This window comes from Podarcis erhardii (genome assembly GCF_964252035.2).
Source record: "Podarcis erhardii genome assembly, chromosome: 3".
Classification (NCBI taxonomy): Eukaryota; Metazoa; Chordata; class Lepidosauria; order Squamata; family Lacertidae; genus Podarcis; species Podarcis erhardii.
The window spans coordinates 66,745,626-66,762,735 of record NC_138507.1 but is presented as its reverse complement, the minus strand read 5'-3'; the positions used below and the strand labels follow the sequence as shown (position 1 = coordinate 66,762,735).

The window sequence follows — 17,110 nt, the reverse complement described above, 5'->3', positions numbered from 1 at the left end:
GAACCATTTGTATGCATATAAGATGTTTACAACATGCAGGTAGCAATTCCTTCTCTCTCCTTAACAAAACTACTGGTGCCCTCATTTCATTGTGTCTAAACTGTGCCAGATACTTCATTATTGACATGACAGCAGCTTCTTCCTTTTTTTAAATGAGAGACTACATTTTTAATGGTAGACAGGCTTATGCATCTTCAGGAGATTTCTCTGATGGTATGGAAATCATTTATCACTGTGGCACTTACATCTTGCTATATATCACGATGGATTCACATTGGGCTTGCTATTGTGGCTAGAGAATTTGTGCTGGGATGGTTGTTAAAATCAATGTTCTTCTTAGTGCAGCATTTTCACATTCTTCCTTGTTCAGCAAGCCATTACAGTGGTACCTCAAGTTACATACACTTCAGGTTAAATACGCTTCAGGTTACAGACTCCGCTAACCCAGAAATAGTGCTTCAGGTTAAGAACTTTGCTTCAGGATGAGAACAGAAATCGTGCTCCGGTGGTGCAGCGGCAGCAGGAGGCCCCATTAGCTAAAGTGGTACTTTAGGTTAAGAACAGTTTCAGGTTAAGAACGGACCTCCAGAACAAATTAAGTACTTAACCTGAGGTACCACTGTAGAGAGAAACGTGATGTCTGAAGAGATTTTCTTTTTCAAGTCCGCTTACAGAAATCTTCCTAAAATAGTTGTCTTTTGGCCAAAGATTACAGTGGACGCTCAGGTTGCGAATGTGATCCGTGCGGAGGCACGTTCGCAACCCTCAGCGTTCGCAACCTGCAGCACTACATCTGTGCACACGCAGGTCGCAATTCAGCACTTCTGCGCATGAGCAAAGCGTGATTTAGCGCTTCTGCGCATGCACGAGCACCAGAACCCAGAAGTAACCTGTTCCGGTACTTTTGGGTTTGGCGCAGTGCACAACTCGAAAACACACAACCTGAAGCGCCTGTAACCTGAGATATGACTGTATATGCACTTTATCCCTTATAGTTGTATGGATCACATCAACAGTTCTGGGGCTTGGCAGGAGGATCCATAATTACAGACACCCAGAGAAGAACCTGAACTGAAGCATTTGAGAGACTCTACTTCCTAACACAAAGAATGGTCAACCATCATAACATTTGAACTGTTTATTGTTGTTAATGTTACAGCATAATAATAATTTTAAAAAAGAAAAGCAACATAAAGGATTTAATTAACGCAAGTAAGATAATTACATATTGATTGTTTCATTTTATCAAAGATACTATTTTAGGAGGAAGTATAAAAGCAAAAACATCTATCTTTGAATTCATAAGATGTGGCTGAGTATTGCCAACTTTAAACAACAGTGGTGTAGGAAATACCTATGATATTTATTTTTTTTGAAACTATTATTATTATTATTATTATTATTATTATTATTATTATTATTATACTGCCCTACACCTGCAGGTTCACAGGATTCAGGGCGGTTCACAGGATCATTTGCCATACCATCCTTAAAAGTAGATGTGATTCCATTTTTATACCTGGCCCTGCAGGCTGTGACTTGATGGCAATTGTGATCCAGCCACATGTGTTCTAAATGTTCCAAATGTTCCAAATGTTTTATGCTTCAAAATCCTGAAAAACATACTTTCAACCAGCATATTTACATCTTTCCATCACAGCTGATAACATTAGTTGATATAACTGCATCTGCTCACTCTGAAAAACTCCTGGTTGCATCACACTACAAGCAACCGTCAGACTTCAACACAAGTTGGCTGCACAGTTGCAGTCTTATGCATAGTTACTTGGATGTCATTCAGATTGGAAAAGAGTGGTATTTAATTATTATTATCATGTAGGTGGTGGATTTCTGTGGTGGGTGGGTAAAAAGATAAAGGATCCTGGATGGTTAAGTCCAGTCAAAGGCGACTATGGGGTTGCGGCACTCATCTTGCCTTCAGACCGAGGGAGCCGATGTTTGTCCAGAAACAGCTTTCTGGGTCATGTGGACAGCATGATGTGGACAGCATGACTAAACTGCTTCTGGTGCAACAGAACACCATGACAGAAACCAGAGCGCACAGAAACGCTGTTTACCTTCCCACCGCAGCATTATCTATTTATCTACTTGCACTGGTATGTTCTTGCACTTCTAGGTTGGCAGGAGCTGGGATAGAGCAACAGGAGCTCACTCCTTCACAGGGATTAATAATAATAATAATAATAATAATAATAATAATAATAATAATAATAATAATATATTATTTATACCCTGCCCATCTGGGTTTGAACTGCCAACCTTCTGATTGGCAAGCCCAAGAGGCTCAGTGGTTTAGACCACAGCACTACCTGTGCCCTGCTTTGGGTCAACCCATCACTGGCATCTGGGTCCCAGAAAGTTACCCACAAAAGAATGTAGCTCTCACACTAAAAAGATTCAATACCCCAGCTTAATTAATTCATTAATCAACAAGCAGCAGAAAAGTGCCTGTCCAAAAAGAAAGATGCTGGTGAGCTAAATCCTGCATAAACCTGCTGGACTCTGACTTAAAACTCACTTATCCTAGATGTACTATAAGCATCTGCAACCTGGTGCTCTCCAGATGTTTTAGACCAGTACCCCCACAACCCTAGCCATTGGCTATAAAGGCTAGGTACCCCCACAACCCTAGCCATTGGCTCCCTTCCCTATGATGATTTCACATGCTCCCAGACAAAGCTGTGAGTGACACTTAAAACTATCTCTGTAAATATTAGCTTTCTCTTCAGAGCTAAAAGCAGAGAGGATGGTGCACTGAGCAATAGAAACCTTATTCATATTCAGAGGGCATTGCTGAAGACTGGGAACTGACTGTCCGAACGCATACATATTCTATGCAAATCAAAATACCAAAATATTAAGAAAAGGTATTATGGGATTCAGATCAGGGGACTGTGAAAATTAAAGTGATGAAGGTCATTGAAATGCCATTGTGTATTTGCCCTTGGAGTAATCAATAATACTGATCAATTAACTACTCCGTACTCACTTTACTAATTCTGATTGCTTACTGTTATTAGCGAGTGCACCTGCTGTCATTATTGGAACTTGGATGGTATCTAAACAACTGCAGAGATAGACATAAAACATAGCTAAGAAGACAGAAAAGGTGTATAGAATATGCACTGACTTAGACATGCTGCTGCCTCCTCTAAGTGGATTCCTTTGGACTTTACCACACTTTTGAGATTGTGGTGGATGCTACGTGCAAAATACACAACCATTTACAGTTGTGTGAATTCCATGTGAGCAGGTTTGCACGTGCACCATTCTCCATGTGATTCTGGGTGCACACGAGCTTGTTGTCAAGGAGGCTGCTGCCCGCTTGAACGTGCCCAATGCAGCTGGCCAAAGGAAGCAAACAATTTGCAGAAAACTCTTGACAGCAACACATTTTCAAGGGTCTCCTTGAGTGCTCCTTGCTTATACAACCACCATAATGTCTTCCAGTGGTTTCCGTGTCAGGTCTGGCACAGTAGCATCTTTTCTGGGGTAGCCGACAGGTAACAGCAAGAGTAGCTTTTCATTTGTTGGACGCTCAAGCAGCACCCTTAGGCGTGGGCCGCAATTCAGGGGTGTAGAGGTAACCGTCACCAGACCCACATTCTAAAGAAGAAAAGGAACACTCTAGGAACACAGCATCTATCACCTCCCTTATCTGTGCTCTATAAACTTCCTTCTTTACATGTTCACAAAAATGAATAATTTTGTTAGACTCTTTTGTCCTTTTTGCTATACATATTAGTTATTTTGGTGGTTCCCCTTCCCGTTATGTAAGGGGTAAAATTCTGCAGCTCATGAAACTGCAAAGCAAATGTGACTTGCAATGGTGTGCATAACCTTATTTGAAGAATGGGGGCTGGGTCCCACTGAAACAAACAGCACAGTTAAATGCTTGAGGCTGATGTTCTAACAAGCCTGCTTACTAAAATGCAGGCCCAAAGAGCTTAGTAGGACTTGCTTTGGAATAAATGGAGAAGAGCCACAGTAGCTCAGGGATAGTTGTGTGCTTTGCATGTTGGAGGTCCTAGGTGCAGTTAAATGGATCTGACTCGGTATAAGCTTCCCATGCTCCTACGTATGTTTAGCATTGGAGCCCCAGTGGGACTGAGGCAAGCTCAGCTTTCTCTGGTTTGTATCTAAATATATACTTATGTATACTTTACGTTACAGACCACAGTATTTCTCTGTGTGTTTTTGCTCAAACATTCAATGCAGCCTATGCTAACCTAAAAGTTGTGCCTGAGCATCTGCTTCTCCTAGGGAACTTCCAGACTGTTAAATTGACAAATTCAGATTGCGCACTTTAGACTTGATGCTCTTGTGCAACAAAGCCACTCCCCTCCATGGACCTTTTGCATTCAGGAAAATGACAAGCATTGGGAATTGCTTGATGCCACAATATCTAGCCTCTCTGCAAATAAGTCAGGATGAATGCTCAATAGAGAGATGGCCTGGAAATAACCCTAGGGTTCTCCCACAGGTGTTTTTCCTGCTCTGGGATACCTGGAAATATGGTCTGTTTCCTTTTAAGCCCTTCCCTGCCTTCCTCACCTTAGCCAATGTGACCCAGAACACAATTTACTGAGAGGCTTCCCTAGAGGCTACTATCTTGAATACCTGCTGCACATTTCTTACGTTTCATCCACCTCTTGCTTTTTCCCAAATTGCAAGCATACCTGGAGTGCAGCGAGGAGGATGCCGCAGGCAATAGACACACTGATCTCATTGTAGTAGTGGGTTTTCTTTTTCCCATTTGGAAGCCTTCCATACACCTGCTTGAAAATAAGAATCAGGTAGGGAGCTGCATCCAAGTATTCTTTTATCCAGTTTGTCCTAGAAAAGGATATTTGTAAAATGTTATTTAACCTTTAGCTCCACATAAAATATTTGCATTGGCTAACCTTCCTCCCCTGGCTATATACAACACTTTGCTCTAATCTGATAAGTCTGGCAGTCTGTGCTTTTCGGAATCAAAATATTTAGCAACTGGTCGCTCCTCATTTTTGGTCCTAATTGCTTCTAAAACATGTGCGTAGGTTGGTTGTAGTTTTCCCTATCGGCAATATAGGTCCTGCGTTATAATCTAAGGTTACCAGATTTTTTCCAATGAATCCGGGGACATTTTCAACTTCAATGTATTTTGTATGGGAACTGATTTGTAAATCCGGGGACTGTCCCTGGGAAAGGGGGACATCTGGTAACCTTATTATAATCTATATCATTAAAAGCAAAACCAAAACCAAAAACAAATGGGATGTCACAAGGAAGCAAGATCTTTTGGAGTGTTAATGCTACAAGCCCTTCCATCTTATACTCAGATTGTATGCTTGTAAAAACAAAACCATATACAGTATCCTAAATACACCATGATATCCAGTGACATCCATTCCAAAGAAACCAAACCCTGCGTATGTGCTGGAATCTCTGGGGTCTCTCACTGCTTGCGGGTTGGGGTGCACACAACAATATATATATTCCATCTGTTTAAGCTGCCAGACTTTTATGGAGAAGCATGTGTGTGTGGTCAGAGTCTTGGACTGGACCACCCACAAGTTACATTTTGCTCTTGTTGCTTTTAGCTGTCGTAGGGGGTGTCAAGGATGCCTTGATGGACAGAAAGTTGGGATATAAACATTTTCAATAAAAAATAAAGACATAGTGATGGATTGATGCTATTTACATAGTGAACCCTGAAGTCTGATGAAATTAGAAAAGTTCCCTTTTCCAGCTAGAAGTCGTTCCCTTGAGCTTTCTATTTCAGCTTCAGAAAGCAAGAACGGAGTGTTAGAAATACATATTTAAACAGTGAAATAAGTGAGTTGCTTTTAAAGGGCAGCAAATCTCTCCAAGTTCTTTACTGAAAACCTAATCTAATCTGGAAACTTTCAGCCTAAGCTTTTCTAAAAAATCTATCTCTCAGATTAGTTAACATCCCTGGCACTTACTAATTTTTAGAAAATATATATGCTGTTCTTCAAACAATAGTGTCTGTTATTTATTGAAAATAATAAAAGAGGAATCAGCCACATACAAATAAAACATTGAATGGGAGCTGTGATCCTGTAACCACTTATATATGGATAAGTCCCATTAAAATATATGTGACTGGCAAGTAAATCCACTGTTGAAATCAGGCTTAGGCTCACAAATGCTGACATCAGCCTTCTTCCAAGTATTTTTCTGATTCAGTAATTCCATATGTGAGTGGGATACAGGGATCCTCTGCCTTCCCCATTGCTGTGACCCTCTATGAGCTGAATGGATGTTGCCTGAAGTGGGGTGTCGACTTCACTTATGTAGGCTCCCTGCACAATAGAGTCTCTCTGATTTTTCAAGGTTCTACATTGTACAGGGAGGCTCCCCAGATCAGACATCCGTTCATCAACTCATGGATAGTCAATGGGGCACTGCTAGCACATTTGTACCATTGGCCCTCCCTCATAGTCTAAGCTTAGAAGAACACCTGAAGATACCAAACCCTTTTGGACTTTATGCCACTATCTAAGGGCTATGTATGCACACTTACCCATTTGTAGCACCAAAATGTAGTTTACCTGAATCTGGAATCATTCGTGCTCATCCGCAACATGCTGCTTTCAATCTGAATTTATTCTGGATCTTGCCATCCACGTGGGTGGAATATGGTTACTTGATACATATTTGAAAACTCTCTGCTTGATTAGGAAATTCTCCAAAATTTGCACTTCCGACATGAGTTGCCATATGTTTGGATTTTCCCAGACATTTAAGCGATTTCCACCAGGTTTCTGTTACAGATGGCCTAATCCCGGCTATGTCTGGGAAATTCCGGACTTATGGCAACCCTGGGTTATCAATGTCCTTTTGCCCCTGCACTTGCCCCAGGTGAATGAAAAAGTGGTGGTTTTGATCTTAGTATACTCCAACACATGACATTGTTGTGCAGATGTGAGCGCACGCACGCGCGCGCACACACACACACACTGCTAGGACTACAAACATCAGTTTTTATCTGTTTTCCAATGGATTCATTGTGGGATAATGCAGAATTTATCTGCACCAAATGTTTATATTGGGAATGAAACCACTTTCTCAAGAGGCACTTTCACAGGGCAAAAAGAAAATGCAGTAAATCTAGATTGTGTCTGGACTACATAGAAATAAAAATACTCTGTTTCCATTGTTTCCAGAATAAAATGTTCTTTTAGAACATTAGAAGAGGGTCTTAGAAGAGGAATCTAGAAGATTCAGGTGCTCACTGACATTTCCTGCTCCTATACCCATTTGGGGATTTGAAAATTAAAACCAGCACCTTGAATTATATCTATAATATCCTGAATTATAGCTATAATATCCTGTCCAATATCCTGTCTCTCACACATTTTGATTCCAGGCCTTCTCCAAAAAGCATAATAAAAGACATATTTAAGCCACAGAAGCTGCCTGGAGAAGTCAGTATCACACTGGTATTGGTACCTCAATCTTTTCAGGTCATTAACCCATTTGTCCCCCATCCTTTTTTTGTAGTTTATTTCTTCTTCATCTTCAATGATCTCCCGGATCTTGTGTTTTATTTCTGCATCTTGCACTACTACAAAGGTCCAAGGTTCCGTGTGTGCCCCACTGGGAGATGTTCCTTTAATAAAATCAAATAAATGCCCATATTAAAGGAAGCTGTGCCACAAAAACATAAGGAAAATTAAACCTTATGACACCCAGGAGATCTCACCCTAGCTCTTCAAATTCCATGATTTATTTGATTTTCATTGGAAGGGTACTATGGGAGCAAGGAAGGTGTCTGTGGGGAGAGGAAACAAATTCTGATAACACGCTTTGCAACCCAGTGCTGAAATGCAGCCTGAGATGTTTAGATCTACTCTAGGCTCTAGAGCAAGGATGGAGAACCTGTGGCCATTCAGATGTTACTGGGCTCCAGATCCCACGTGCCTCAACCAGCACAGCCAATGGTCAGCTGGAGTCTAGCTGCAGGGCCAGTGATCTAATGCCAGTGTTTCTGGGCTGTGTCTCTTCCTGTGTGGTCCTTGGTTTCTCACATTACCCTGGCGGCATGCAAGGCTTCCCATCACACCAGCATAATGAAAAAAAACATGTACACAGCTAGAATGCTGGGAGGGGATCCTTTGAGGAATATTGAAGCCAGCTGTGAATTTTGACACAAGGGGTGTCCCCCTCCTCTTCTTCACTACCATTGCTGGCTCCTATTGCAGACATCAATTCATAATATCACTTGAACACATTTACCATTAAAGCCAATGGGATACTAGAATGTCTGCGCAGCGTTTTTGTCACTCCCTGGGAATCCATTCAGGCAGCATAGTACCTGCTGTTTTAATCACGTTGTCAATGACCTCTCTTGGAACCGGCTCGTCACTTATAAACCGGACTGATCGTCTCTTATTGAGAAGCTCATAGAAAGCCTTTGATCTCTTCACCATGTCTTCTTCAGCATATCGCTCGGTTGAAAGGGGGATGTGTGCAATGTTGTCATCTAAGCCTTGCCATTCATCACCATCATCTGAGTGGGGAGAGGAGAAGCAGAGGAGAAGGTTACCTATTTTCCATAAGAGATTTGCTTAACTTGCTGTGGGAAAATTATTAAACATGTTTTTCTGATATATATCAATGTAAAGCACGATTGATTGATTGATTGATTGATTAAATTTGTATACCACCCTATATCTGTAGATCTCAGGGCAGTTCACAGCACAAAACTACACACAAAATACATAATAAAAACAGAAACAGAAACAACCCAGTAATGTCAGTCAACACGTTTCCCGTGGATAAAAACAATCTCTAGCACAGCTCATTGCAAAGACAGGCCTGGAAGAGCGCAAGGGAACTCTGGGCAGAACACCTTATGAAAAAGGAGGTCTTCAAGCAGGGGAAGGTGGGACAGCCACCTGTTGAGGACGTCTGGCTCTGGGTCAACTTCATCAAGATGGGAACTAGATTTGATGACCTATGAGGTCCTGTCCAACTCTTATGATTCTATGGAGTCACTGCCCCTCTATGCCTCTAGTGCTCCCCTACCCCTCCAAAATGCCTAGCAAAATAGCCTACACATTCTGATGGCATTGCATGGTGCATTTCATAGCCCCCACCAGTAATGGCAGAGATGTATAAATACACAGCATGATGATGTAAGGACATGGAGGCAACTTTAACTTCACGTTACAGCAGAGAAGAGAGCCCGCCATTTTGGTTGGCATTATCTTTTTTTTGTAACAGGTAGCCCTGCACCAAGAATATAGATTAGGTAGAGATTCTGCAGAGACAAATCTGTGTCACTGTGTGGGAGGAGCAGTGCTTGGGAGTTGTGATGATTTTTAGAGTCCCAGGAAGAAGAACAAATAAAAAATGCTACTAATAATACATGCCATGAGTTATATTTTCTAATAACACAAATTGTGGTGGGATGGTTATAATCTGACCTTATAAAATCAATGAAAGCTGGTCTGCTTTGTAAACACTCTTTCCAGTGCCCTTGCAAACCCAGTAAATATGAGAGTGATATCTCCATTACTGTGTAAGCTATTTAAAAGACATTAAAAATCCATTCTGAAAAGGGGTGTCCCTTATAATGCAAATTTAATACTAGTAGCTGATATTGACTAGTCTAAAGTTCAAATTGGACCTGTTGTGATACAATAAGGAAGTGTAAAGCTCTCCATTTCTTATTTTCTGGTTTGCAAAGTGATTATCAGTTGAAATGGTCACAATAAACAGAGTTGTGCAGTTTGGTCCTATATATTATTTACTTGGGAAACAAGTCCCACTCATTCAGGTAGGTAGCCATGTTGGTCTGACGCAGTCAAAATAAATTTAAAAATTGTCCAGTAGCACCGTAGAGACCAACTAAGTTTGTTCTGGGTATAAGCTTTTGTGTGCATGCACACTTCTTCAGATACAAAGTCCCACTGTGTTCATCTTTACTTACTCTCAAGTATGCATTTTCTCATAATAATATAAAAGAAGAAAATGAGCACAGGTTTGAAACAGGAGAACAACATTTGGCCTGCAGCAGTGACATTTGTGACGCTAAAACAGTATGTTCTGCACCTTTTCCACTTAAAAAACCATTGAGCTGCTGAAGGTGGTAAAGAGTGTCTTCTTTAGCTGCAGTCAAAAATCACAAAAATTGCTTTGAAGCATTCTTAACCTTTCCCAAACTGCTACCTCGCTCCATTAAGTGAGTCTAGAGACTCCATCCAAGCAGTTCAGGGGGCTCGAAATAATGGACTGCTGGGTTAGAGGTATGCGATTTCATTGGTTTCTGACGTCTCTCACTCACACACCCTTCCATTGTCCTGAATCTCCTGAGCCAAATCCTAAGGGCATTCTGGAAATATATTGGTGTTAACTATGGTGTATGTATATAGTTCTATGTGTTGGATTAATCTAGCTTTAAACCTATTCCTGAATCTTGAGTTATTCCAGGCAGCAATAGACGCATGATACATCTTCATTGATCCAACATAGAAGGAACAGGGAACTTGTGCTCTCTCCCTCCAGCTTCCATCAGCCTCTGTCAGGATGGACAGTAATTATTAATTATGGGAGTTGGTGACATCAGGAAAGCCATAGGTTCCTCAGCTCTGTGCTATCAAAATCACCAATGAGGACTTTGTCCTGGCAACAGTATCTCCAGTAAGACATGAAGTGAGAAAGGTGTTTGTAAAACTGGGTGACTGACTATCAAGATTGCTACTGTTATTATTCTTGAAAAATAATTGTAGAAGAATGCCATCAAGTCTCATGAATAGATTGATAATTTCTATACCTCCCCTTTTTTTTACTAGGTTTATTTGTGTATGTTCCAAGCAGACATGGGCTATTTTCAGAATGTGAGTTAATGCTTAATTTAAAAGGAACTTTATAAATAAAATACTAAGCTGTAACCTTTATTGGGTTCCTACCTAGGCTTCCTCTGCTCTATGAGAAATCTACAGAGCTCAGATAGAAAACTTTGAGTAAATCACAACCAACCTACCATGTCACTAATGAATGGTATACATCCCATAATCCGGGTTGTGGAAGCTGCTTATTTTCTCTGACTACGCTGGCTGCAGGTTTCCATCATATGGGTTGCCTGACTCATCCACCACAAAGCTTTTAACGTGGTTGACGTGCAAAATGTTAAGCATTTTTCTTTTCTTTTCTTTTTACAAATAATGCTTACATTGGACTTTGCATCCCTCCAACCCAAATCTGTTATTAACTCTCCCCCCCCCACCATTTCTTACATTTGGATTTCCTACAAACCTTCATTGGCTAAAATACACATTTCATTTGAAAAAGCTTTCTCTTCCACTTTCTGTCCTCAGTCAGAAACATTAACATGTGGCATGCAACCCAGTTTAAAGCACAATATTGTGTAGATGCCCTGTTGCACTCAGATTAGACAACCTGTCCGCCATGGGCGGACCGGCTGTGGGCACAAAAAAGGACCAGAAACTGTCCCGAGCAAGATGGTTTTCCTTATTCTCCACAAAAACACTGCACAGAAGGTATTGTTCTGAGTTATTTTGAGCCCTGGAACTGCAAACATGGGGATAAAAGACTATTTTCTCACAGAGGTATTAGCTTAGCTGCTTTAATTTCCTTAGAGATAAAGGTGCTTGACTGGCAGCGATCTTGGACTTTAATCAAGTGCAGCTCAAGCCGAAATTACTGTTCTGTTGATAAGAAGCAAAGAGTGTGGTGTGTGTGTGTGTGTGTGTGTGTGTGTGTGTGTGTCAGTGTCAGAGAGGTGGGGAGAGAGACCATGCTAAAGGGCTTCAGGAATGTTTTGCAGTTGTGTGTTCATTACACAGCACACACAACTGGAGATTTCCCCATTACCTTCTACTTATAAAGAGTATTCTAATCTGAGGGCGGATATTTAGGGCAGCATTTTTTATTTGGATCATTTAAATTCCTAGACAGAGACATGGGCATAGCCGGGAGGGGGGCAGAGGGGGGCAGCTGCCCCACCCTAAATCAAGTAAAGCAATAAAAATACTTAACTAACTGAGGTTCTGCCCCCCCCCTTTAACATAAAGCCTGCCCCCTAACATAAATCCTGGCTAGGCCCATGGACTGAGAAGTGAAAAGCAAAAGGAGATATGGAAGAAAAAGAGAATCATTTAGGTGAGACATAAAAAATGGAGACTTTTTTCACATCGGACACTTCCCTTTTTTTTTGTTTAGAAAGGATTAGGGCACTCACTGTTAATTATTTAAGATCTACTTAGGATCACCAGCGTCACAGACACCATATAGCACATGAAATTGACACACTCTCCATCTAGAAAGCTCACAGTCTATGTTAGGCAGACTTACAAGGCAATTCTATACATGGCTTCTCAGAAGTAAGTCCTGCTGAATTCAGTGGGGCTTACTCCCAGATTAGTGACTATAGGATTGCAAATGAACTGTTACCTTTAATGCAAAATTATCCACTAAGTTGAGGAAGAAGTGAAAATCCCCAATCCATCCAGGGCTAGACATACACAGAAGCTGTACTTAGATCTGGAACCTCTTTCATGAACCCTGCAAATCTCTTTAACGTGTTTTAATCAGTGACACGTAGAATCATTTTCAATTGGTGTTGCATACAGTGTTGCTGTTACAAATCTTGTTCCTCACAGCCCATATAATCACCATTGCTTATTTTCTCTTTCAGAATCATCACTACCTACATACACTATACAGCCATAGAGGAGGCCCCACAGAGAGAGATGCTGCAGTTACCACTGTGGGGTCCTTTTCTTGGACCCCATTGGCAACACTATGTCAAATGAAATGCACATGATTAGGAACTCTCACTAATTTTCTCCGTCACCCCAAGAGATGTGTTTTTACTGCTCTTGAGACACAGGTGACTCCCAAGCCATGGGTATGGATGGGGGACAAATTCATTTTTGTTTCACCTTTCTAATTCACCCTTCCTGAAATAAATATATGCACCCAAATGCAGCTGCTCTTCAAAATGCAGACTTCTCCAAATTGTGGGTTGCAGTTCTCCAGCCAAATAATGTGTACAAAAATGCATTTATTAGAGGAGACTGTGCATACAAAGGCATGCTATTAGTGAAGAAAGTAAACAAAAATACATTATGTTAGAGAAAATTGCTTGCAAATATGCATATATTTGGCAAAACTGCAGACACAAAAATAGCATATTAGTAGAAATGGGCACAAAAATGCTGACAAATCTTCCTGGGAACTTCAACAATCCACATTTCCATATCTGTTTCAGACTGGAAAAATGAGAAGCTCAGAGAAATCAACACTGGCAGATTTGTCATTGCCTAACTGTGAGTAACCAAAAATTGGCTTAACCCTGGGATCACATCTTTCTTTTTTTCCAAACTAGAGGAACATCAGCATGCAAATGCTGAACTATTCTCTCTCTTTTTTTTTCTTCCTCTTGCATACCTTCTTCATCCACAGGCAGATCGGTGCTGTCTTTTAAGTCTTCATCCACCCACGGGCGAGACTCTGTCTTCTGGCAGGCTTTGCTCTGCTCTTTTTTGCTGCTCTTCCTGCTTCCTTTCAGTATTATTACAATCAAGACACAGATTATTGCTACAAAGACGGGAGTTAGGGGAGAGAATGCCATAGTCCGCACGCAACAAATGCTTCCCTTTCAAAAGAGTGAGAGATTTGATGAGATCGAGACTGAAACGCACAGAAGGGGTGGAACTAATGGCGCATTGAATGAAAAAGAGCAATGTTCAGCTCTCTTGGCTCCCTGCAGCCAGGAACCTTTCATAACTGTTTACACAAATCACTTGCTCTTCAACCTTCAGCAGTTTCTGGATACCTTCCAAAGGCTGGAAGTATTTATTTTAGCCCAGTGTTAGTTAGACCTTTCTGGAAAAAAATTGACTCAGTGTTAGAGTGCTCAGCAACTTTTTGACATATCGAAATTTAAAAACTGAATTGAGTTAGACACAAAGGATTATATTCAATGTAGCGCTAAGTAGAACATTCCATCAGAGCAAGGATTTCTCTGTGTGCAATGGAATGTACTCCCAATCTCCTACATCTGCCTACCCTAAATCTGTTCTGGGTTTCCCCCAATGCACCAGAGCAGATTTGCAACAGTGCAGGCCATGCACAGGGGAAGGAGAGAGATGTTTCAATGGTTCTCTCCATTCCACCAGGTTTCTGTTTTTCCTAGTATATCAATGTCATAGTCTAAGACCAAGCACTCAAGTTCATCCATCTTGGCTCAGAGGCTTCTAGAATTTGTGAATAAACACTTGTGTACAGTCTCTTTCTTCAAGTGTGTTTGGCACTTGTTTTGACCTGTGATGCTCTGGCCTCTCTGAAGTGCTATCTTGCGTCCTTGCACTCTCAATGCTTACTTCTACACGGTCCCTGTTTACATGTTCATCTCATTCTCCCTGACAACAGGAGAGCTATCACCATGGGAACAGGACACAGCTATAATGCCCTTGAAGGTTTCAAGGTAACCTCTCCACCAACCTCTCTGCCTTTTTTAGTTTTTCCAGGTCTGCTACCTTGGCCTCAAGGGAATGAACTTGTTCCCATAGTCAGGAACTCATAAAAGTGGTGACCATATTGCATGTGGGTTCCATTCCTGGCTCCCACACACATTGGTGGAGTGCGCAGAAACCTGTTACATCCCATTATGCCCTGTTGTGCTCCTGTTATGCCCCGCCCCTGCCCCATCATGCATCAGTTGGACACGTGCAAAATGGACGCCGTCTGCAGTACCTTGGGCACAGCCATGACTTCTATCCTTCAGGGACTTATGCGACAGACAGTATAAAACCCTGGAAAGCTCCCACTCCCCTGCTGCCATTTTACCTGTATAATTGTTTTTTTGTAGGTTAAGTTCCTTTATGGAGAAGCTGGGTTTTCTCAAAAAAAACCTGCTTGATCTAAGTGTCAGGGAGATGAGGGTCAGAGTGGAGCATTCAGGCCTCCTCACCTTGCTGCCAAATTTGCACGTCTGCTTAACTCGCCTTGACGCTTTATCAGCTGGAGCCAAGAGGCTTTGTCAGTTGAGGGTCCCTGACTGTACTTCTCACACAGATAACTTAAAAGTTACTTTCCCTGAGGTAATGTGGTGTTTAATTTTCGAGTGCAAAGCAAAGTGAAGACAGCTCATAATGCTTGCAAATCCCTTTCCTATTAAATCTTATTTGGTAAGTCTTTTCCCACTCTTTAATATTTTCTACTAAAGCATACACCAAGCCTTTATTTGAAGCGATTGCGTTACATTGCTCTCCAACCTCACAAAACTCCCGCAATGCCCTGATTTATTAAAACTAGACTAAGTTTAATTAAATTCTCATACACACATTCAAACAAAGATCCTTTCTGGGGACTGGTAGTGAGGAAGAGGCAAAAACAAATGATTTGAAATATTGCCGAGCATCCCCTTAAAATGCAGATGATTATTGCACACCACCCCAACCTCCAAGCAGGGGTTCTAGGGGCTTCTTCAAGGTTTCCTTTTGTGAATGAGGCACAGTGGAGACTGTGGTGTCTTCATGATATATGGCTTGTTTACGCATATATACAACCTGTGCCTGCAATGCTTTTCCGTGCTTTTCCACACAGCAGGCTGAAAAAGTTGCACAGGCAGTAAAGCGTTACTTGGTTACAAACTGGTAAAAGTTCCTAAATTATTGTTCGTCTGAAAAAGACAGAGGTTGGGTTAAGGCCGGATTTAGGTTTGATGAGGCCCTAAGCTACAGAAGGTAATGGGGCCCTTTATATGTCAACAACAAACTGTCACTGTTTTTTGTGTTGAATATATGCTATATGGTAATTTATGGACCTAATAGGTATCTAAAGCCATTTGCACATGCAGAATATAGGCACCCTATATATAGAAATGAGCAAACCGGTGATATTTTAGGGAGCAGGCTAGCAGGTGGGGCCCATTACTTACATTATAGGAGCCTACACATCACAAAACACTGCTGTATGTAGAATTTATTTTATGTGTTTTTTATCTTATATTTTAGAAATGTACATCCAGTTTTTTCCCTTTAAATTTTTTGGGGGCCGCCAAGAGAGGGGGCCCTAAGCTATAGCTTGTTTACCTTATTCATAAATACGCAAATCCAGTACTGGGTTGGGTAAAGCTACATTTCATAGAGTGGTTCAACAATCAATCCCTCTTCCCAGGGAACTCTGGGGATTGTAGGTTGAACAGAAAATACCTGATAAAAGTGCAAATGAATGTTGGAACAGACTGAGGCACATTCGTACATCCCAAGAACTGAGTAAGCTTTGTGCAAGCAAATCAGTATGAATAAAGAGGTTGTTTGGAGGAGCCCCCTGTTTCCCATGAAGAGGATCATTGAATTGAAGCAGAAGTAGTTCATGTTTCAGAGGCAAAAATTAATGGATTGCTAGAAATTCCAGGCAATGATTGGAGCATGTGCCATCACTGAGCTGGCTCGCATATCACATTTCTCAAAGCAAACCACAAGTAGTAAATCAAAAACAATGCTTGGCTTCTCCTTGTGGTTTGTTTGAAGAAAGTCAATTGCAAGCCCAGGTTTAGATGATTTGATGAGCCAAACAATGGATTGCTTCCACAGCAGCAGAGGAGGAGCAAAATGCTTATGATTTCAGCCCACTGGCCCACAGCTTATTTTAACTATGGCTTAATGTGATGTGTGAGCCACATAAGAAACATGTATCTGCCTCTATCTACTTAGTGTGCTTAAATTTATCTTTTTCTGTCATCAAAGCATGTGGCCTTGTCTCCATACTTTTAAAAAAGCATTCTGAACTGGCCACTTTTGTTTTGAAGAGGGGGAAAAAAATCATGGGGTTCTAATTCAGAAAGTGCTGCTGATCCTGGTCCTTGCTGAAAATCCACACACACACCCCTCACAGAGAGAGAGAGAGACTTGCTCTTGAGAGCGCTTGTTGCTACACACAGCAATTTGGGCAGCAAACAGCAGCCAAGGAGGGGTTGGTGTTGAGGAACAACACTTTCTGGAAGAGGGCACCATGGCTGCTTTTTCTTCAAAATAAAAGTAGCCAGTTAAGAATGCATTTGTAAAAGACTTGAAAAGTGAGTAATGACTTAGTTCAGTTGGTTGAA

The 17,110-nt window shown here is 41.3% G+C and overlaps 1 protein-coding gene across 1 annotated transcript; it reads right to left on the bottom strand.

Moving 5' to 3' along the window:
• Positions 1 to 2,660: 2,660 nt before the first annotated feature.
• Positions 2,661 to 13,721, bottom strand: IYD (iodotyrosine deiodinase). Its single transcript, XM_081856478.1, has 5 exons — positions 13,447 to 13,721; positions 8,345 to 8,539; positions 7,480 to 7,639; positions 4,701 to 4,857; positions 2,661 to 3,627 (listed from the first exon to the last, which is right to left on the bottom strand). The coding sequence occupies exons 1-5, from the start codon at positions 13,628 to 13,630 to the stop codon at positions 3,445 to 3,447; spliced, it is 879 nt and encodes a 292-aa protein (XP_081712604.1). The 5' UTR covers positions 13,631 to 13,721; the 3' UTR covers positions 2,661 to 3,444.
• Between the last annotated feature and the right edge of the window lie 3,389 nt (positions 13,722 to 17,110).